This window comes from Lytechinus pictus, chromosome 14 (genome assembly GCF_037042905.1).
Source record: "Lytechinus pictus isolate F3 Inbred chromosome 14, Lp3.0, whole genome shotgun sequence".
Classification (NCBI taxonomy): Eukaryota; Metazoa; Echinodermata; class Echinoidea; order Temnopleuroida; family Toxopneustidae; genus Lytechinus; species Lytechinus pictus.
Genome location: NC_087258.1, coordinates 10,191,873 through 10,214,868, shown reverse-complemented (window position 1 = coordinate 10,214,868; position 22,996 = coordinate 10,191,873). Strand labels below are relative to the sequence as shown.

The window sequence follows — 22,996 nt, the reverse complement described above, 5'->3', positions numbered from 1 at the left end:
TTAATGCGCCAAATCCAATCTGCAGAATGCTCAAGGCGCAGTCAAAGAAAGAGAGAGAGAGAGAGAAAACAGTACAAATACAAAGATAAATTAAGGAACAATTAAGAATAGGAAGCATTGAACAGACACGTCTTAAGGTAGCGTTTAAATGTTTTATTGGATGTGCAGCCACGGAAGGTCATTCCAGTGAACAGGGCCAGCATGAGCTAAAGCCCGTGCCCCCCCCCCCCATGTCTTAGCAGATTTGGGAACAACTAAGAAACCAGAGTTGGATGAACGAAGGGACGGAGGGCCCCAGTATTTCTATTATTTTGCTTACAGTGGATTTCTTGAGCCATTTCATAATGGACAATAATATTTGGTCAATGAGATAGCGACCATGCATGGTAACATGATTCATTCAACATCCAATCAAAATTAAGATTCCCATGGTGAACGGCGAATTCACCATAAATTCTCCATTCGATATAAGTATACGAAATATGATGACAACACGCCCTCACTATCTATTCAATATAATAAATTTGTGGGATCGAGTTTGCCTCCTGTGATGTAACCCATTGACTGTTCTGTTACCCTTTCACAAGTGTCTGCTTCCGTCCCTCTTTCAGCAGACAGGCCAATGATCGTCATATTGCCAAGTCGGGGAAAATAGTCAGTGGTTAATTTGTCGAAAATTGGTGAATCAAAGCAAAAGTTTCGTCCTGGAATCTGGAGAAAACAAGATATTTGCAATTTTCCGTCAGCTCCAAAACTAAGGACGACACTGCTCATTCTGGTTCACTTATTTTCTAGAAAGATCCCCTAGCTCTTTGTCATTATTTTGACGGGCCTTTTCAAAACATTTACTGTGTTCTTGAAACCGCCTTGCGTCCCGGAGCGCAAACTCTCTAATTATCTTTAATGACCGATCGACGCGTCAACCGCGCAATAGGGGGATTTTGCAATCACATCGCAGATGACTTCTGAGACGCAGATAATCTGTCAGTTGTCAAAGCCCTTCAAGACAAAGTAGCCTTTGTCGAAAACCGGTGAATCAAAACAGCAGTGTCGTCCTGGACTCTGGACAAGCGACATAATATTTGCAATTTTTCGTCCGGTCCGAATTTTCGGACGATCTGCTGTCCCGGTCCACCAACTTTCGACAAAAACCTCTCAGCTGTCCATTGTGATTTGACTTGCATTTTCAATGGATTTACAACGTTGCAGAGTCCATCCCAGTTGTTGTATTTACGAAAACTCCCTAAAAATTAACGAGTGGCGACCCTATTGTGCATGAGTATACCCCTCCCCCGTCCATCCAGTGCTAGCCGTCAGAGGCGACACTAACTTGTTTCTTCAAGCGTGCAAGGACCAGCGTGGCAGCTCCGTTCCTCCCTTTCAGATACCTTCGATGGTGTTCCATTTGGACCACATTTATTAGAATATTGATAAGTCCTGAGAAGCAGGTCTTTCTGACAGACGCGTTTCCGCCACTGCGTTCCATAACTGCCACAGTTGACGTCACAATGCGCCCACCCTTGCCATCCAGTCCAGCCAGTCTTGAAAACGGTGCCGGGCGGCGGAGTCGGGGGTGGTCGGACTTTTGACGCGGGAACGTATCTCCTTGGATTTTTGAGGCGATACGCCAATCTTTCCGCCTCGCTCTCTGTAAAAAGACATGATAATTATAACATGAAATGAATTTTCAATATACCTCATATTCCGATTTTCATATCTCTTCAGAATGCAGTGTTATGGGAGTTTTGAGAAGGTAAATAACTTTTGAAAATACTTATTTGTTTATAAAACGGTGAGACAGAGTCAGATAAAAATCAATCATTGCATATTAATGACCGCTTACTATTCAGACTGATTTATTTAATAATATAGTTATTGTTATGATTACCACTATTCTTATTATCATGATCAGTTTTATTAATATCATTGTTATTATTATGATTATGATTAATGTTATTGTTGCAGTTTCTCAGTGGCGTACAGATGAGGTGGAGGACGCTTCTCCCCCCCCCCAAAAAAAGAAATCACAATCAAGTAAACAAAAATAGGAAAGGAAAGACAGAAGTATTATTTTCTGAATATTATGTCAAAATCTATCGAAAATTTTGATTTTTGTACTAAAATATCAATTTTTTTTGCTCGCTCGCAACTTTTTTTTAATAATACATTTTGTCCGATACTCCCTATATGAACCCCTCAATTTTTTTTGCTCACTACGAAGTTTCTAACAAATATTTTTCACAGATTTGTCATGTCGACTATATCACATGATGAGATATAGTAACCGCAATGTCAGTCATTGTAAATGTACAAGTCAGGATAAATGTCCTACAAGTCCTACAGACTGCGAAGTTCTCATGACGTCCTTGCTCCTCAGTCACCCATCTTTTAAAACAAAGATTACACTAGGCATGGGTGTCGATCGGTATTCTTGGTTGGGGGGATGATTGACACAACAGTTCTTGTGGATGGGGATCTTTCAACATTTCCCCCACTAAAATCACAAGTTAGGACATTTTGGAGTAATTGATATGCATGGTGTTCTTGGAAATTCCTTCATTGTTGTAGTGTACTGTACTTATATAATTTTTTTTTGAAAATTCAATTTGTGTTACAAGTAAGCCTATTCTAAACTCATCCGAAAGAAAAAATGACAAAAATTGTCTGGACCATGTGCATAGTGATCTGTTTATTGAGCATGATGTATACACAGGGGCGTCGATCCATTTTTCAGATGGGGGGGGGGGCAAAATCATGAATCAACGTTCCAAAGGCGCTCGATCATACAAAACGAACAAACTCACCCACACACCCCTACACCCCCCACCCTCACCAACAATGCGAGCGCGAGCTGAAATTTTTTAGTATGACATGAAAACAGGAAAAATGTACCTGTGTAGGTTTGTTTGTAGTAACTCATGAGGAGCATAAATACATGTATCTCACTAGAGAGCGAGCTAAAATTTCTTTATATTCTGACGTGAAAGCTTGGTATTCTAAGCATTTTTGGTACCAATGATTAAGATGGGTATAATAGATGCGAGCGCAAAGCGCCAGCTGAAAATTTTGATATTTCGATCTGGAAAAAAAGACAGTTTAATGGACGCTTTTAATAAAGAACAAGATATATATCCAACAAAAAAATTATTGCAAATCGAAGCGGGAGTTCTTTTGAGGTATAGAACTGAAAACGGGACACTCTATTCACCTATTTAATCACGAAAAGTATGGGGTTTTGGTACAGAAATTATGCGAGCGCGAAGCGCGAGCTGAAAATTTTTATATTCCAATCTGAAAAGCAGACATTTTGAGTACGATTTTAAATCAAAATCGAGTTGGAATCTCAATCTCGCTTGCTGCTGGTTTCAGTGTAGCATTATAATCTTATTTTTTAGTTGCACATGCGGAATTATTGGGAGGGGGCAAAACTATATGTTCCCCCCAAATATTTTCATTGGTGGGGTGATCGCCCCCCCCCCCCCTCCGGATCGACGCCTCTGTGTATACAACTTCTCTCTCAAATCTAACCCGACTGGCAATATCTTTTTTCTTAATGCATGATGATAACATGCAGATTCGGACCAATAATTTTATTAAGACTAGCACAAATGACAAACTGTGTGGCTTCTCGTGCGCCATCGGGCTTACCGTCATTCCATAGAGCTATTACTGTATGTAATAGCTGTATGGTCATTCCTTAGACGATTTATCTTGCCACCCTTTTACTCCCGTTTATTGTCCACCCTTTTGAATTAATCATTGATGTATTAAAATCAATTTATTCACCACTGGTGGGATGGAACACCCTATCCACAAAAGTTGTTTTTCGTTGGGGTCCTTTTATGTCATGTGTTAAAAATATCATATACAAAAACATTTCACTCTTTTTCATCTTGAACCTCCACCCATCTGTTTAATAGTCCTGAAAAAGAATGTTTTTATTTAATAACAATATACACAAATTGCGAAGGAAACAAACTGATTGATGGCATAATCATCACTATAATCATCATGATCAAACTTTTCATTTTTTCATCATCATTATTATAATTTTTCTACCCTAAATTATTGGGGGGATGATAATACAGGCCATCCCCCCACTTGAAATATTGGGGGGATATATCCCCCCATCCCCCCCCCCCCGTGATCGACACCCATGACACTAGGTGATCGTGCCTTAGTGCTGCAGCCAAACTCTGAAATAGTCTCCCTTCCTCAATAAAAAAATCATTATCTATTACCTTCCTAAAAACTAAACTAAAATTTTCCTTTTTCAAGAGATAATCAATGAATAAGTCAATTTTTTTTAAATAGTTTGTAAAGACAGCATAGGCTTCTTTTTTGGAGTAATTGGAACTTAATCATACTTTCGTGTATTTATCTTGTTAAATATTTTACCTTTTATTTTTGTACTGCGCAGTTGACTATATACAAATATAAATTGCGCAATACAAAAATGTAAATTTTTTAAATTATTATTAAATCATCACCTTAGAAAATGACAAAGCCGTGCTTTCCATGTATATACGTACTGAACATTAATACAAGAAGGCATCGTCTATTGAAACAGTCAGAAGTTTCCACCTTCTCCTCCTCGTCTCCGCATCCGTCCGCTTCTCTTCCCAACACATCCTGGCACGATCGATATCTCTTGGTAGTGCCTCCCCCGCAGGAGGCGCTGCAAGGCATCCATGGGCCCCACTCACTCCATCGGGAATAGTAGGCGGTGGAGCAAATGACCATTGCTGGAGGAATATAGAAATTAACATAATCATTACAGTGGCTCCGGCCCTGGAACGGTTTTGAAAGTAGGTGGCACCCGCCGGCAACGTTATATAATAGTTATTATATCCTACATAGAGTAAATCCTGTATAGTGATTGGTTCAAGTAGCATCATGTGACCTAATATATTTCAACTATGATGTTGCGTGACGTCAGACCTCGATATATTTTTGGATATACATGTATCGAGGTCTGACGTCATTATTTCGCAAAACTGGATATCTAGCTAAACTCTCGGGCGCACCGGCCAGCGCGCTCTCTCTCCCGGGCAAGTCCCACGATGCGTCGGCGCAGGCACTAATCTGCGTTCCGCTGAGCGCGGTGGCTCGGAGAAATGTAGGTAATTCAACTCAAGTAACCGGACTTTGCAAGCTCAACACATAGATTTTGGTTGTAAATTATCAAAAGTAGGATATAAAACAAATATACCAGGCGTTTCATTCGAAAGCATAGTGGGAATTATTAATCCTCGGTTGGACTGGCAAAACTACTATATTTCCCTCGGGGCTTCGCCCCTCGGGGAAAAATAGTAATTGCCAGACCAGCCTCGGATAAATAATTCCACTATACTTTCTCAAAGCCTGATATATTTGTTTATTGTATTTGCTAACTGTAAATACCATGGCAATATCCAATCAAAGTCAAAGATTCCAAGGAACCTCCAGCCTAGCCTCTTGTCGAGACCCTGGCGGCCCGGGGGGGGGGGGGGCACATATATTGACAAGTGGATACCATGCGCGACCACGGGGTCTCGAAAAGCACCCTAAACACGTATTTTCCATGTTCTGAAAATGTACCCCTTAACAAGTATATTGGCGTCTGAAACCCTACCTGTAACAAGCATTGGAAACAAAACTATACTCTTGGCAAGTATTCCCTGAAATGAACCCCTAAACAAGTATACAGCGATATTTTATTGTTGTGTCACGGGTCCGGCGGTCGTCGGTTTTATCTAATTTACACACCATTTGGTTTAGTATGGCCCCACTTTCCTCACCTCGCGCAAATCGGGACTCTAAACACGTAGGCCCGTATTCTGAAGTCGGGTTTAACTTAAACTTAGGTTTAAAGTTGTGGTTTAAGTATGGGAAGCCAAAAGTATCAAAATTTTTATTAAGTTGTATGTTTCTTATGTTTACTGTGCTCTTTCCTGAATCATCGATGGTGAAGACAATCATCTATTTATACTTCCTACACAATTATGAATGATTTTAGAGCCGAATGAGCTGAAAGTATGATATCTCTACTTTTAGTAATTATGTAACAATTGGCTGTCCATACTTAAACCACAACTTTAAACCTGATTTTAAGTTAAACCCGACTTCAGAATACGGGCCGTAGTGTTGGGGCAAAAAGGACATCCTTTATACAACATTTTAATTTTGTTTAATCATCCCCGCAAATGTGACCCTAAACACGTACGTAGCTTTCCTAGCGAAATAGATACCCATTTTTGATTATTTTTGTGTTTTTGACACCCTAATCACGTTACGTACGTAACGTGCCCTATCTTAAAAAATATATCCTTTTTACGTGTTTTCTTGGTCGCGCATGGTATCCACTCGTCAATGTAAGTGCCCCCCCCCCCCGGGCCTGGCGGCTGCTTCCTGAGCGAAGCGAGGGATTTCCTAATTCGTGAAGCGAATTAGGCCTGTCTCGCGGCGCTCTGCTTCGCTCTCTCCCTTGCTTCGCCATGTTCGCTCGGAAAGCAGCCGACAGCAGTGGCGTAGCTAGGATTTTTTTCCTGGGGGGCACTGGGGGGGTCCTTGCTTTTTCAGGGGGGGGGGGCACCATTTTTTCCGGTGTGTGTGTGTATGTGTCACAAGGGCGGATCCGACTTTCGCCAATAGGGGACGGGGGCCCGAAATTATCTGCACCTATATTTTCCCCGATCAGTCACTTCTTAGTTTTATTCTTATAAAACAACATAAACATGAAGTAATCTCATAAGCCTTATAAAAAGTGCGAGCGCGAAGCGCGAGCGATTTTTTTTTTCTTTCATGTATTTTGTCCTGAAAATTTAATATTTTGGGCAATGTTATATGTGATCCTGAACAAGATTCGTATGTAACTAGATGGTTACTGCGAACGTCAAGTGCGAGCAGAAATTTTTATTAAAGTTCTGTTCTAGCATTATCGAAAAGGGACCTCTTAAGGACTGCTTACAGTTACCCACGAAGACGGTATATATTTCAATAATGCGAGCGCGAACGAGCGCGAAGCGCGAGCAAATTCTTTTGACATTCCGACCTAAAAAATTGTCATTCTAAGCACTTTTTGTATTAATAAATGGGATAGGTATGTAACTAAACAATTGATGCGAGCAATTGATGCGAGCGCGAAGCGCGAGAGGAAGAAAATTGTGATTTTAGACCTAAGAGCGGGACACTCTTCATATTTTGTAAATCATAAATAGGATATAGTTAATTGGGTATCATTAATAATGCGATCGTGAAGCGTGAGCAGACAATTATTGATATTCTGATGTGAAACTGGATAATTTAAGTACATTTTGAATAAAGAACATGCAGGCTATCATGCATGTTTTATATTTAGACCTAGAATCTGGGCATTCTGAATACATTTGTTTAATGGAACATTGAATATGGAATACACGTAGACAATAGGAACTTGGCAAATCAAACAATGTGACCACGCAGCATGAGCTTAAAATGCTGATATGTAGACCATAAAACGGACATTTTACAGAGCATGTTTAGTATATTGACTTCAAAACTTGCTCCATATCAGCCTATTGAGCAAGATATGAATCTCATCGAACAGGCAATTCTGGCGCGAAGCGCAAACACAAATTTTATATAGTAATTACATGAAAGATTTTGGTTTTTTTTTAAGTCTTCCCCTCACATTATTTTATTCACTCGTCTTCCTCCTCTTATTTTCCTCTTCTTTTTTTCTTCTGTCTTTCTTATTCTTTTCCTTTTTTCTTTTCTTCTTTCTCCCTTTTTTTCTTTTTTTTTTGCTCTGCCAATTTTTTTCAGGGGGGCACCTGGGGGGGGGCACACCAAATCTCAGGGGGGCACGTGCCCCCCAGGCCCCCCCCCCCCCCCGTAGCTACGCCACTGGCCGACAGGGCCTCGACAAGAGGCTACCTACAGCCTGACACTGAACGTTGTGAGCCTGCAGACATCTGAAGTCAGGGTGCAAGATGGGAATTACAATTGCTTCAGTGCACCTTTAAACACCCCCATCTCCACCTCTCAGCCCTTATCCAGTCTCTCTCTCTCTCTCTCTCTCTCTGTCGATCGATCTATAAAAAGAGCCCCATGATCATCAAAATTTGAGCTAAAATGGCAGAAACGAGAATGCCATTAAGCAAGAGATAAACCCACACTGTGCTGTCCTCGACCCAGGAGACGTGAGTGGATAACCGGTAGGAAGAAATTCCTCGAATGATCGAACGCCCGATCAAGGTAGCCGTGCTAAATTAAGCCGGGGGTAATCAATTGCGTAGGCTGGGGTAGAGGAGTTCCGACACTGGCAAGAAAAACAAAATTTGTACCCCTTCTTCTATTTTCAACAGCTGATTTTCCAAATTCCTTAGTTCCACCTCCCCAAGATACCACTTTAGTTCCACCTTCTCATGCTCAAACCAGCCAATACCCTACATAATCATGATGTTAAGCAGGGCCCGCTGGGAGAACAGTTTTCGGATCTGAAATGGCTACCGTGTGTGTAAAATATGACGTTATTGTTATTGTTATTATTATTAGTATTATTATTTATTGTTATTAGTACGACTTAGTTATTATTTATTTATTATTATTATTATTATCATTATTTTTAATATGAGGTTTATGTTATTCTGATAATGGAAAAGTAATGTACCCAACAATGTCCTCGAACTCAGGGATTTAAATGGTTTTACATTACAATTTGACTAAAATTCCTAATGGATCTGTCGCTGTATAATTAATGAAAAGTTCATTATTGTTGAGTGTCTTTATTTTCAGACATGCCAATCATAATTATATAATACCTCGTGTCTGCAGGTTCTAGCCAATGGAAAGACGCACAAAGTATGCAAAGTTCACATCTACGATAGATCATCTTGATCTACATCCGGGTGGGTGTTTCATAAAGCTGTTCTTAATTTACGAGCGACTTTACAAGCGACTGCTGATCCTTTTTTTGGGTTTTGGTGTGAATTTAGCTCCTAACAGGACCTTAGATAGGCCTACAGTATGCAGGCCGTCTTACCTTTAAAACCTACAGTGCATTCTCAATCTCCACTCATTCGAATTCTGGGGAGCGTTCATCAAAATTCTCGTCCGACAAGTTGTCAGATCTGAAAACTTTCCTTGATTTTGATTGGCTGAGAAGCACTGTCACTTTGGTAATTCATTGTCGGATAAAACAGTCCTTTCAAGAAACGCTCCCCATGTCACTATAGACTAATTCTAATTCGAATTGGACGTGGTATCAACATTTCTAACTAGTGATATCACAAATTCAATATCACAAATCCCTTACTTGTGTAATAAAAAAAAATTAGGCCTAGATAAAAAAAATTAGATCAATGTTAACGTCCGCCGTTAATGCACTGTCTGAAGGAGGGGGGGGGGGCATGTCAGCGCACCTTACAATCTAGCTTAAGATTAATCATGATTATTTTTTATTTCACAAAAAATGAGTTGATAATGTTTTTATTTTATTTTTATGAGTAAGTGAGCCAAAAATCTCAGAAAATTTTGTAAGAAATAAGGTCTAACAAGTTAAACCTAGATTTATATGATTTTCTTGGAAAAAAACCAAACATCGGCCAGTCATTTTCAGATTGAGCACAAGATTCCGGGATTTTTTTTATGATAAAGGCTTGCTTGCTGTAGGCCTAACTAGTAAAAAAATAAATTTGATAGGGCCTATAGTTTCAAGTGATATATCATTAGGCCCTTTTGTAGATTAGCAGCATAAATATGCAATGGATTGCAAATGTTATCTTGCAACACCCCGTAGAATGCAAATATAATCTTACCTTGGAAAGTAATCAATATGACCACCAGCCGTCTTCTGAATTCTTGCATCAGGGCGGTCGCCTCGAAAAATATCAAAACATAAACCGCTTCTGAGCAAACATATTCCACAAAGTGGAAACTCTGTTTTGCTACAAACAGTTGCCTTGCCTTACATGACACGAATACTAGGAATAGACATATAGATCGTTCTCAACAAAGGAATAAACGAAAAAAAGCTTTGGTAAAACAGTCTTTAAAAATCAGACAAACTTTTTTTCTATTCTAATTCCTAAATATATATTTTTTTCGTCATTGCGTAGAGCTCAAGCTTTGTTGCGCGGTATTAACGTACGCGTAGTTGATGAATAAGCGCTTTTATACCGGTGAGCAAACATGTGGAGCACCCAAAGACGTTATGCGCAGGTGCGAACTCTTTTTTGTGATGTCATAGAGAATGGAATCCACATGACATGACAACTGCTCCTCAACATCTCCACCGATATATATCATGGATGTCGGGCTCCTGTCCTGTTGTTTCAGGCTAATCGTGCTAACCTGCGCTCAAAATATTTTGGTCCTGTAATAGTTTCAGGTGATAAACTTTGCGTCCCGGAAAAAAAAAGGAAACCGTAATTTAGTGTAATTTCCTAACATTCATAATAATGCATTTGCTTCATCAAAATGTATGGTATGGAGTCATAAAGCTACTTTCCATTGTTACTCAGCCATGCATGCATGCATGATGAATGTTAAGGGCTTCAGAGGAGAGGCATATCTTCTCAATGATGGAAAGTGGTGCTACCAAATTTCCATTCGCACGAGCAAACTACGATTTTAAGTGAGTTTTTCTGACTTTTCCTGCTATCTATATTCAGAAAACAAATTATATGACTTAAATGTCATTTTTTCCTCTGTCGTTATGAGACTTTGTGCGTAAAATATGATTAACGTATATTCAAGTAATGAACTTTATTTTCATGATAGCAATAAACATGGTAAAAGCCAGAAAACTCACTTAAAATCGTAGTTTGCTCGTGCAGATGGAAATTTGGTAGAACCACTTTCCATTGTTCTAACTTAGTCATGCCTGCACTGAGATGGGCTTCAAATGGAAGAGGGGGTGCATATTTTCATTGATGTGCATCTCATGATTATTCAATGGGAAAAAAATACACCGAATTACGGTTTCTATGGAATGATTTCTCTGTTGAGTTTGTAAATAGTAACAATATAATGCATTCAAATCAAATCTAGAGAAGGCCTGGAAATCCAAGTTTAACCGTTTCGGCCCAGACACAGAATTCCCATAACTCGTCCAAACCCACACATACATGTACATTGTAAAATTGTTGAGTACAACTGAGGACAGGTTCAAAGAAGATACAGAGGGGCAAATAAGTATTCTATACTTTATGCCCAATATCAAGGTAAATCAAGGTATTTTTTTCTGGGACGCACTGGATAGGACTGTAGACATGGTGTGAGGAGTTCATGAAAGAACTTGTTTTATACGACAATCATCATAGGAATTGGTTCTCAACTAGTCAAAATGAAGGAAAGTTGTCATCAGATCCGACAGCTTGTCCGACAAAAATGTTGATGAAATATTTCCCGACGAAGGGACCTATACAGGACGTTAAATTATCCGGCAAGTCCCATTTTATCCGGCAGTATACCAAAGTGATATTACAAAAGAAAACGAGGGGGCGGCATAAAATTTTCTCTAGTTTTCAAAATTTTGATGCATAGGCGGATCCAGGTGGGGGCCCGAGGGGCCCGGGCCCCTCTCCCCCTATTGGCGGAGCAAAAAAAAAAGAACAAAAGGGAAAGAAAGAAAAAAAGGAAGGAAAAGAAAAGAGAAAAAGGAAGAGGAGGAAGACGAGTGAATAAACGTACAAGATGAGAGGAAGACTTGGAAAAAAATATTTCATGTCACTATATAAAATTTTCGCTCGCGCTTCGCGCTCGCATTGCCTGTTAAGTGATTCATATATCTTGTTCAACATGGAGCTTAAATATCAAGTTTGGAAGTCAATATACAAACATATTTCTCCTCGGAAATTGAACTTTCATTAATTTGTGTGATTTACAAATTGATTTTTAAAAAGTGCTTTGTAAAAATGTCAGTTTTATGGTCTGAATATTAACGTTTTCCGCTCGCGCTGCGCGCTCGCGAATTTTTATTTATCAGGTACCTATTATTTTCATGTATTCCATAAAGTTTTCAAAATATCCCTTTTCAGGTCTGATTGTCAAAACGTATCAGCTAGCGCTGCCATGCTTGCATTTTGATTGGCGGGTTATATATGTCTCAATATTAATTATATAACAAACTAGCTAAAATCCCTTTTCATGACAGTTTATTAAAAAATTTCGGCTCGCGATTTGCGCTCGCATTAATGGTTAAAAATATATCAACTGATTACTGATGCATCCTTTTCATAATGAAAAAGTGCTTGAAATGTAGAGTGTTCAGGCCACATGTCATCAGATTCCGCGCCCTCATTATGCATTAATAAATTTTATTTGTCTTCTTTACCCAGGGTAGCCTGTTCAGTGGTTTAGACACTGTTGTTAACCAGGGCCCTGCACAATACATATATACATAAAACAATCAAAAGAACACATTTTATACAACACATTAAAAGTCGACATTGTTACACTGTAATACGAAGAGAGAGAAATGATTTGAGTTCTTGAGAAAGGAAGCAGTATTGGGAATTGACGGGAAAACAAGAAAAAATTAATAGGTATGTATTTTCATTATTGTATTATAGGTTTTTACGTTTTTATACTTATAAATGTATCAATTCAGTGAAAAAGCAAGGGTAAATCTAGAAATCGATCTAACATACCCAAAAAATATATAGATCGGATACACAAATTTCTTATACTTTAAAAAAAGATACATTACACTTATATTAAAGACTGGTTATTACTTATCAATATTCATTCGGCTAAATCATATTATTCTAGTTAAATAACAATTATATACATTTATTTTACACAGCATATAAAATATTGCATATGATATGAGTAATGAAGATTCAATAGTGACTGCATGTTACATAATAATATAATATTACATAAGATTGCTATTCAAACGATTTACACTCCCTGGCAAGCTAACAACTGCATAAAAAAGTAATTACAATCCCTCGTGAGTTTTTGCTAATCTCCAGTACAAGGTGGTGAATGCTTCTTTGGTTGCTGCATTTTTTAAGAGCTGAAGGAAGTCCGTTCCACAAGAGTGACCCTTCATGAGAAAAGCTTTTTTTCCCCATCTGTGTTTTGACCATAGGTACCAGCAAGCCTTGTGAGGTGGCACCCCTCGTACTGTGAGTGTGGACACTATTACTCTTAGTAAACATATCAGAAATATATTTAGGACCCTCTCCATTCAGGGCATTATACATTAATTTACATTTGTTGAATTTCCATCTTTGTTCAATGTTTACCCATTTCAGTTGTGACAATACCTCAACAGTAGGTGTCATAAAATTGCATCTAAGGACAAGTCTTGCCATTTTCTTATGCTGGGCAATGATAACATTCTTTACGTATTGTAAATACTTTACGTATTGTAAATAAGATATCAATTTAATAATTAAATTGTCCCTTTTGTTTAATATCGCACCTAGCAAGATGAACAGGAAGATATATAGTCATCATATTCATATGATAACATGTCCTATGGATGTCACGGTCCTGTGTCTCAAACTCAAAGTAATAGTGAAAAATATCAGCTCTTTGTCAAGTGCGATTTATATCCACCTTACAATTTTCCTACAAAGTGTTTGAAATATCAAGCTGAAATTGACCCCCTTTTTCAGATCGGAATATCAAATATTTTAAGCTCGCGCTTCGCGCTTGCTTTTATTTTCATGATAAAAGATGTATTTAGAATGCCTAGATTCTAGGTCTAAATCTGAAACACACGCGCGCATGTTCATTCAGTTATCCAGTTTCATATCACAATATCAAAAATTTTCTGCTCGCCCTTTGTGCTCGATTTATTAATCCCCCTTTCTCATCCCTATCATGATTTACAAAACATGAATAGAATGTCCGGTTCTAGGTCTAAATCTCGAATTTTTCCGCTCGCGCTTCGCGCTCGCATTATTTGATTGTTGAAATATGTTACGTCTTCATGGCTAAGTGCAAGCAGTCCTTAAAAGGCCCTTTTCGATCAGTTCAAAACGTATACATTATTAATGTAGGAAGATCCCCTCTTACTCATCCTTTTCATGATTTACAAAATATGAATAGAGTGTCCCGTTCTAGGTCTAAAACTAGAATTTTTCCGCTCGCAATTAATAACTCAATAATTTGTTAAGTTATATAGCTATCCTGTTCATGATTACAAAGATTGATTACAGTTTTCAATTCTTTATGTAGAAATGTCAATTTTTTTCAGCTCGCGCTTCGCGCTCACATTATTCGATTGTCGAAATATGTAACGTCTTCATGGCTAACGGCAAGCAGTCTTTAACAGGTAGGCCTACCTTTCCGATCAGTTCAAAACGTGTATCAAAAATTTCTGCTAGCGCTTCGCAATCGTAGTAATTATTGCAGGCACACCTTTTTTTTCAGAATTTTCAAATTTTAGGAAAAAATACATACAATTTCAAAAAAAATTTGCTCGCACTTCGCGCTCGCATTATAAAATAAGGATTATGATATTATATACTCATGTTGATTTAAAGAATAAAGCTAAAAAGTGACTTATAGGACTACCCCCTTCAAAGAAACAAACAAAACAAACAAAAAATCATCTTCGAGCGGCCGATCGGGGAAAATATAGCTGAAAAAAAATCCGGGCCCCCCCTATTGGCGAAGGCTGGATCCGCCCCTGGGATGGGGGTCCTGACTGCACCGTCTGGTGCTGCCACTGAGAAGTATCCTGTCTCAGGCTCTGGAGTAACTATTTTGGATAAAACACTGGGAAAGTCTGATATAAAATAAAAATAAGTTTAAATTTAGAAATTTAATGAAAATCTATTTTGATCGGATCAAAAGAAAGATAAATATTTCAATTCAATTAATTTATCATTTTTATTTTATCTTCCACTTCAAAAAATGATTCATGAATAAATATCATACATTATTAAATATATACGCCTATAATTGGATTAAACGATTTTGCTTTGTCAACATTGGCCAACACGTACGGGACTAGCATGATTTTGGCGATTGTTCTGCCTAAATTATAACAATGTTCAATTACTTTCTTCTTGATAAAATATGGTTTGGGCCACCAGGGCCCCGTAACGCTGAAAGCTAATCGATTGATCGTGGGATTTATTGATTGCATTGAGTTTTATATGATCAACTTAATATTAGCCCCATGATCAGTCCATAAGCTTTCGTGTTACGGGGCCCATGCAGGTGACAATATATTTTTTTGATAACTTCTTTGCGTCTAAGATTAGGGCATTATTCTTTGTAGAGACATATATTAGTTGCGCTGCAAAAAAAAAAAACAACAACAACAATCAAACAAAAACCAGCAATATATTATGATATTGAACAACGATGCATCCACTTATAACATCAAACAATTAATATACGCATTTTCATGTCGCTGCCTCATTCTGAACATTTGCTAAATGTAGCCTATAATAGCTCACTAGCTCATTCCTGGGTAGGCTAGCTAAGTTGTCACAATAGAGCATCCACCGAAACTGTAATCACAAATCTGCTAAAGATGCACATTTTTCACCCCTCCCTTTAAAAAACAATATTCCGTGAGTCGTTAGAAGGGACGGGATCATGCGGTAACCTGTTAGATACGATAGCCTTTATAATAATAAAAATTATTATTAAAAAAGAAAAAAAAAGAAAAAGAAAGAAGGAGAGGAACGATTATAAAGAACACGTCAAAGAAAAGAAAGAAAATAATAGTTGACCAACGCGAGTTGGCGGTAATAGTCAAATATGACTGGTCGCCATTAATTTCCAACAAACAACAACAACAGTCGTGATTTACCAACGGATTCGAAAATGTACATAACCAACTGGACTTGCTTTCAGGGTGCAAGGAAAGGGCAGTTTTCTAGCACTGGTTATGACCCCATCAGAAAAGACTTAAGGCATGGGCATTTGTGTTTTAACTTTTAAAAAATATACCGGTACTGCAGTGTGCATTGCTTTATATTTATTTTTTCCCCATAATTATGTATTCTGTCATTTATCCCCTACCCATTAAAAGACTGTCCTTTTTTATTTGCTTTTCGGGGGGGGTGGGGGTCCAAAAACAAATTTCGCTTTATATTACTTTCTCTGAAAGACCCACAGCAAGTGCTCTCATACTCATATTACATTCTTATTTTGTCTATTTGAAGCCTCAGTCAGATCGGCACAACAGCTTGTTGTGATTTGCCGAATTTATTTTCTATTTTTTGTTATGTCGTAATTTCAACTCTCAATTAAGTGATAAAATGAGCCTGTTTGGAAAGAAACGTAAGTCATATGTCTTCTTTGTAGTTTCCAGTTGCCACAACATTCTTGATATTTTGAGCTGAATGCGAATTGGTAGCTTTTATCTTAATTTCCTCTATGTCACCGTCTATTTTGTTTTATAACGGTCCCACACGATGAATTTTTTGTTGGTAAAATTAAGGTTTAATAAAAGTTAAGAAAAAAGTCGAGCGGCTGATAAAAAAGTCTTCATGTGCGTCATGGATCATATGGATTGGAGAGGTAGATCTAGATTGCGAATTTATTGTTCAATATAATGTGAATAGGCCTAGAGGGTTTGAAGTTTGGATATTTTTATATAGAGAGTCTAGGTCCTATCACTCTAGGCGACACCCCAATACTTACCCGTGCTAATAAACTGGGACTCCACTCACGCGCGTTTGGGCCTCCCTAGCTTAGAACTAAGCACTAATATCACCTTAAAAACTAAATCTACAAGGTATGTATAATCTATTTATAAATTTAATAATGTTTAATCGGTACTCACCGATTCTTTTGTTGCATTTTCAGACCATTTCTCACAATTCTTCGTAAATATTTGCGGCAAATTTTGTCGCCATAGACAGCTTAGCGTCCATCTTTATTGATAAATGGAGCGCCCTTTATGATAGTTGTTAATGCCGCGGAGAAATCGTTAGGCATTTTGGCCTGTGTTCAAGGCGTTCTTTCTGTTTTATTTTTATATTGAAGATTGTGCATTTGTTGAATAGCGCCGTCTACGTCAGGTATGAGATCGAGTGTATAAATACACTCTTCCAAAATAATTATGATTCCGACCTGGCGCTGTTTAACTTCAATCTCTTTCACCTAAATTAGCGATGAATGCTAGCATTATAAAATATATATTATTAACGTCTGACAAAAAGAATAACCAACCGATCAGCTGACGAGAACGCGAATCACGTGATCTTCATATCAGCTTCGATCGCGAGTCAGAAGAGAGGAGCAGTTGCCCAGAAAATCAGGAAAAAGCCGTGAAAATGTAAGTTCCCCTTCATTTCTTTCAATTTTTTTTATTGCTAACAATGTATTCAATTAGTGAGATCGAAATGTAATGATTAGACAGTACGATAGCTTGTAGTTTTGATAAAATACAAAAATAATCATCTTCACAAAGATTTCTGACACAAAATACTACTGATGTCGCCTATGAGGTCCATACATGTAATGTTGGACCTCATTGGTACTAGGAGTGGGTCCTATAAATAAAAAATTAATATAGCCTACTAGTAGGCACTCATGGGATCAATGCATCTCGCGTGCAAAGGATTCATATGCACATGGTGCACGCGAATTTTTCACACCCTTTTTACTAAAATAACTATGCCATTCCTTTTAAAATAATGTTTCTAATTGTGCTATGACACTTACCGAACCATATGGATCGTTTCTTGTCTTCTCTTTGGTGTGTTTTTAAGAAAAAAAATGCATTTTCTCGTGATCTTCACGTAGATACCGCAGGGTCATTGTGGTTGTAAACTTTTGCTTAAAGAGGGCGCGCGATATTATTCACAAGATGTTTGTTTACGGTTCTGCAGCTTGTACTGCTAGCTGCATTTTAGACGCTCAGCATTATTTTCCTCTTTCTGTTTTTTTTTTTGCTGTCAAGCGGTATTTTCTATTGTAGCGCCATCAGCGATGATGAAATGTAAAGAGTCGCCTTGAAATGAAGAAAAATTATGTCACATTAATTCGTTAGTTTGTTTCCTATTTTTTTTCTCACTTTTTTCTTCTTCCTCATCTATGATCAAAGGTGAATACCTTTTTTTGATATCTGTTCTAAAAGCTGGACATTTTAAATATTTTGTTCAAGTAAATAAATCAACAGGATAGTAATCAAAATGCGATAGAGCTGCCCGAGCTGAAAATTCTGATACAAGGACTTGAAAATAAAACATTCTGAGCACTTTTTATAACCATGATGAGGAGACCTATATATATATATATATATATATATATATATATATATATATATATATATATATATAAAATGCTTGATTTATTTACGCCTATATATATATATATATTTATATATATATATATATGTATATGAAATAAGCTAACACGAAAAAAATACGTTTTGGGGACTGTTAAATAAGAATTCATGAGTGGGATAGGTAACTATCTATTCTATTCTTGTTCGTTTTCTATTATTATTTGTGTGTTGTGTTTATTTTTCTTGAAGCACCAAAAGGTGGACATGTCCGCTAAGATATATTAACGAAGTCACCATTATTATCACAAGCTAACGGATCAATTAAAATGCGAGCGTGAAACGTGAGCTTCTTTTTTTCTTAATTCAGTCTTTACGATACTTTTTCATCATATTTTAAAGGTGAATCTCATGATTCAAAATGATAAATGCTTGTCGCACGGGCAGAAATAGCGGGACCAATAGTTATTTTCAATATTCCGAACTGCATTCTGGACGTTGTATAAGCGCCTTTGTATAACAATTAAAAGGGTAGGTCTATTTACCTTACAAATTATGCGAGCGCTGAACTTTTGGACATTTAAACCTCAACAAATGGACATTTTTAAAATATGAACAACATCATAAATGTCACTTACAAAAATGATGCCAGCGCGAAGCTCGCGCTTAGAGTTTTTGATATTGATGACAGGACTGTATCTAAATGAAAAATAATGCGAGGGCATTTGCGCTTAAGATTTAAATTTGGGATTTGAAAAGTCCGACAGATTACCTATACTTTTAAAAGAGGAATGACCTCCAGAATTCAAGCGCGAAGCGCCAGTAGATTTATGTTGAAGTTTAGACCTAGAACAGGGACGTTGAACCTTTATAATCATGAAAAAGATGGTATTTTTATAAATAAAACATGGGAGTCTAATTTTGTTTTAGTGTTAATATTCAGATCTTCAAACTTGACATTTTCCTATCCCCTTCATTATCCCCTCTCCTTCTCCCTTTCCCCATTTTCGTTCTCCCTTCTTTTCTTCTCTCCCTTTCCCTTCCCTTTTTCGCTTTTCCTTTCCCTTCTTTTCTTTCCTTTCTCCCTCCCCTACTCTTTTCTCGCTCTTTCCATTTTTCTTTCCCTCTCCCTTCCCCATTTCCTTTCCTTTGTTTTCTTTCTATTTTATGGTCTCCTTTTCCCTCTCTCTCCTCTACCTTTCCCCCTCCCTTTTCCTTTCCCTTTCCCTCTCCTTTTTTGTGCAAACATTAACACGAACATCTTGCTTCCTACACACACACACAAACGCCCGCAATCTAACACACGTAATGCGAAACAATCGGGACATTATCATTTTGTTCATACATATATATGTATATTTTCTCAATGAACATTTTCATCTATTTAAAGCTTTGAAAATTATCAAACAATGATTCCATAGGCGAAATCTCAATGATCATTAGAAAGGTACTTTACCCATTTTCATTTTATGTCATTGTGATTATTCCATACTAAGGCAACATATTTTGGATATAAAAATACGTGAAGGATATGTTCCTCTTCTGTTTTATACTTTAACATAAAACATTTTGTTCAACCAAATTATGATTTTTTCATTGGAAAATCTCTTAAAGGTCAAGTGCACCCCAGAAAAAATTGTTTGAATAAATAGAGAACTATGTTGATTTTTGGTACAATTTCCTATTATGCGCCGACGACTTGAATCGAGAATGTTCGATAAGAAAATTTCGCATTTCGATTGTTGTTTGCGTAATTTCCACCGCAGTACGAAGGATGACTAAGGACGGACCGAGCGAAGTATCCTGGTTGAGATTTGGAGGTAAGCGATAAAAACACTTAAATAAATAATTTATAATTGCTTTTTCAAATAAACTTGATCATACGATCAAGATTAACATAGTGGACAAATATTGAAAGGTTTGGCGTAGTTTAGTCCCTCACATTCGTGTGATGAATGAAAACGTCAAAATGCACTATGAAATCACATGTGTTGTGCGAGGTTAGTATACTAACCTCGCATGTTGTGTGAGTGACTAGTAGGATGGGGGGTCGGGTGTCCGGACACTTTATATTTTTTAAGCCTTCTTTTTCGTCTTTGGATTACACTAAATATATAAATTCATTAGTTTTAACCATCTTCTATTTTGCTCTTTATAATATTTCCTAACATTTTGTACTAAAAATTGATGAAAATTCGCTTGTAAATTTTTCCAAATGACTTTCTAAAATTGATCGTCCGGACACACAACCTGTCCGGACACACAACAACTGGGTATATAGTATAGGCCACTCTAGGCGACACCCCAATACTTACCCGTGCTAATAAACTGGGACTCCACTCACGCGCATTTGGGCCGCCCTAGCTTAGAACTAAGCTTTGTTTTACTAAAAAATAAATCTTGTAATGATTCAATAAATGTTACTTAATAAATTAGTACTGTTAAATCGGTACTCACCGGTTCTTTTCTTGAATTTTCTGGCAATTTCCCACGCTTCTGGCTTCAATTCTGCGGCTGTTCCTGTCGCGGTAGACAGCTACATATGCAACTTTATTTATAAATAGAGCGCCCCTTACGATAGTTGTTAAGAACGCGGCCAAATTGTTAGGTTTTTTGCACTGTGTCCAAGGCGTTTTTATTTTGTTTGATTTTTTATTTTTTAATAAATATTTTGTTAAATAGCGATTTTTACGTCAAATATTAAATTCATATCACAAAATATTTTTAATTGTAGAAATATATATAATATCATGCAATTATTTATTCTATATATATTTTATAATAAAATTTATAATTGTTGCGGTCTTTAAAAAAGGATAGTCGATCGATCAGGTGATGACTACTCGTATCACGTGATCTGAAAATCAGCTTCGTACCGCTTTGATCGCACTCGACGGGACCGGACTGACTGCCAAGAAAAGATCGAAAAAGGACTCAAATGTAAGTTTCCCTTTATTTTATAACATTTAAAGTATAGTTAATGGGTAATTTTTTAATAAATGCTAAACAAATGAGGACAAAGCTTGCATTTTTCGAGTAATAATCACTAATATCATAAAAATACTTGGGTGCAGGACTTCTAACCTGTTTTTAACGCATTGTCGCCTATGAGGTCCATACATGTTAATGTTTGGACCTCATTGGTACTAGGAGTGGTATAGGCCTACCGGTACTAATAATATATTTGAATTTTGATGACTTGAATTCACCAGTCTGCCAGTACTAGTGACGATGCACCAGGCCAGAGCTGCATAGCCATAGGCGTGACGCTGCATAGCGCTGCCGCTATCTAGATCTATGCTGCAACAAACGCCCCTTGAACTTATGCATTCACTTGGCTCGATACAACAATTTTGTCTGTGTGTGATGCTCAGCTCACAATCACTCCTACTCTAGTACCAATGAGGTCCAAACATTACATGTATGGACCTCATAGGCGACATCAGTAGTATTTTTGGTTAGAAATCTCTGAGAACAGGATATTTCTATATTATATCACAAGTACAAGCTATATTCCTTTCTCTTATTTAAATTATAATTTTATAGTGTAAATGAATCGTTAGCAACAACAAAAAAATGAAAGAAATGAAGGGGAACTTACATTTTCACGGCTTTTTCCTGATTTTCTGGGCAGTTGCTCTTCACTTCTGACTCGCGATCGAAGCTGATAGATATGAAGATCACGTGATTCGCGTTCTCGTCAGCTGATCGGTTGATTATTCTTTTCGTCAGACGTTAATAATATATATTTTATAATGCTAGCATTCATCGCTAATTTAGGTGAAAGAGATTGAAGTTAAACAGCGCCAGGTCAGAATCATAATTATTTTGGAAGAGTGTATTTATACACTCGATCTCATACCTGACGTAGACGGCGCTATTCAACAAATGCACAATCTTCAATATAAAATGCCTAACGATTTCTCTGCGGCATTAACAACTATCGTAAAGGGCGCTCCATTTATTAATAAAGATGGACGTATAGCTGTCTATGGCGACAAAATTTGCCGCAAATATTTACGAAGAATTGTGAGAAATGGTCTGAAAATGCAACAAAAGAACCGGTGAGTACCGATTAAACATTATCAATTTATTTAATAGAACATATTTTATGACTACAGTTTAACGATTTCTAGATAATATTGCTTAGTTCTAAGCTAGGGCGGCCCAAATGCGCGTGAGTGGAGTCCCAGTTTATTAACACGGGTAAGTATTGGGGTGTCGCCTAGAGTGCTCACAATATGCTTACAGTCATGACAGTTACAATTTTTTTCTGACATCAGTATCAACCCACCCATGGGCATGGTACTTGTAGGTAGGACAACGAAAAAAACAAAACAGAATTTCTACTAAAAAGCATTACTTTAATATATTCTTTATCAGCAGAATTGTAAAAAATATTGCTCAAAACTTACCATAAAATTTCCTAAATAGTGAAAAATAAGGCTTCATAAAATGTGTCTGGAAATGCATACAATATTTTGGCCCATCCCTATCTCGGGCGAAGTTCGTGCAGGCTCCACTCCACTTTACTACCGCTACACTACGCTCCACCTACCCGAACTTCGGGACCGTAAACTCGATCGGCTATTCCGAGTGACAAAGGTGGGATCAAAAAGTGGTTTATTGTAAAAATTATAGAAAAAAAATATAACGAGAAAGAAAAATAGCTTAATTTCTTACTCTACACCCTTATTTCACTCCGTGTCCATCCTCCGGTTATCCTCAAAATTGGTGATTTTGGGCCAGTATCTAATTCCTCACACGTATTATTCACGGCCGATTTCAAAACATCGCATGTGATCCGTCGCAGGCCAAACAGCA

At 37.4% G+C, this 22,996-nt stretch overlaps 1 protein-coding gene across 3 annotated transcripts in view; it reads left to right on the top strand.

Annotated features, from left to right (window-relative positions):
* Positions 1 to 16,110: 16,110 nt before the first annotated feature.
* LOC129276665 (pleckstrin homology domain-containing family M member 1-like) overlaps positions 16,111 to 22,996 on the top strand; it is a 48,262-nt gene continuing 41,376 nt past the window's right edge. For 2 of the 3 annotated variants that reach the window (XM_064109047.1, XM_064109046.1), the window contains exon 1: positions 16,111 to 16,221. In XM_064109047.1, the coding sequence (XP_063965117.1) occupies positions 16,200 to 16,221 (22 nt within the window). In that variant the 5' untranslated portion in view covers positions 16,111 to 16,199. The remainder of the gene's footprint in view (positions 16,222 to 22,996) is intronic. The other variant, XM_064109045.1, reaches the window with a different exon arrangement.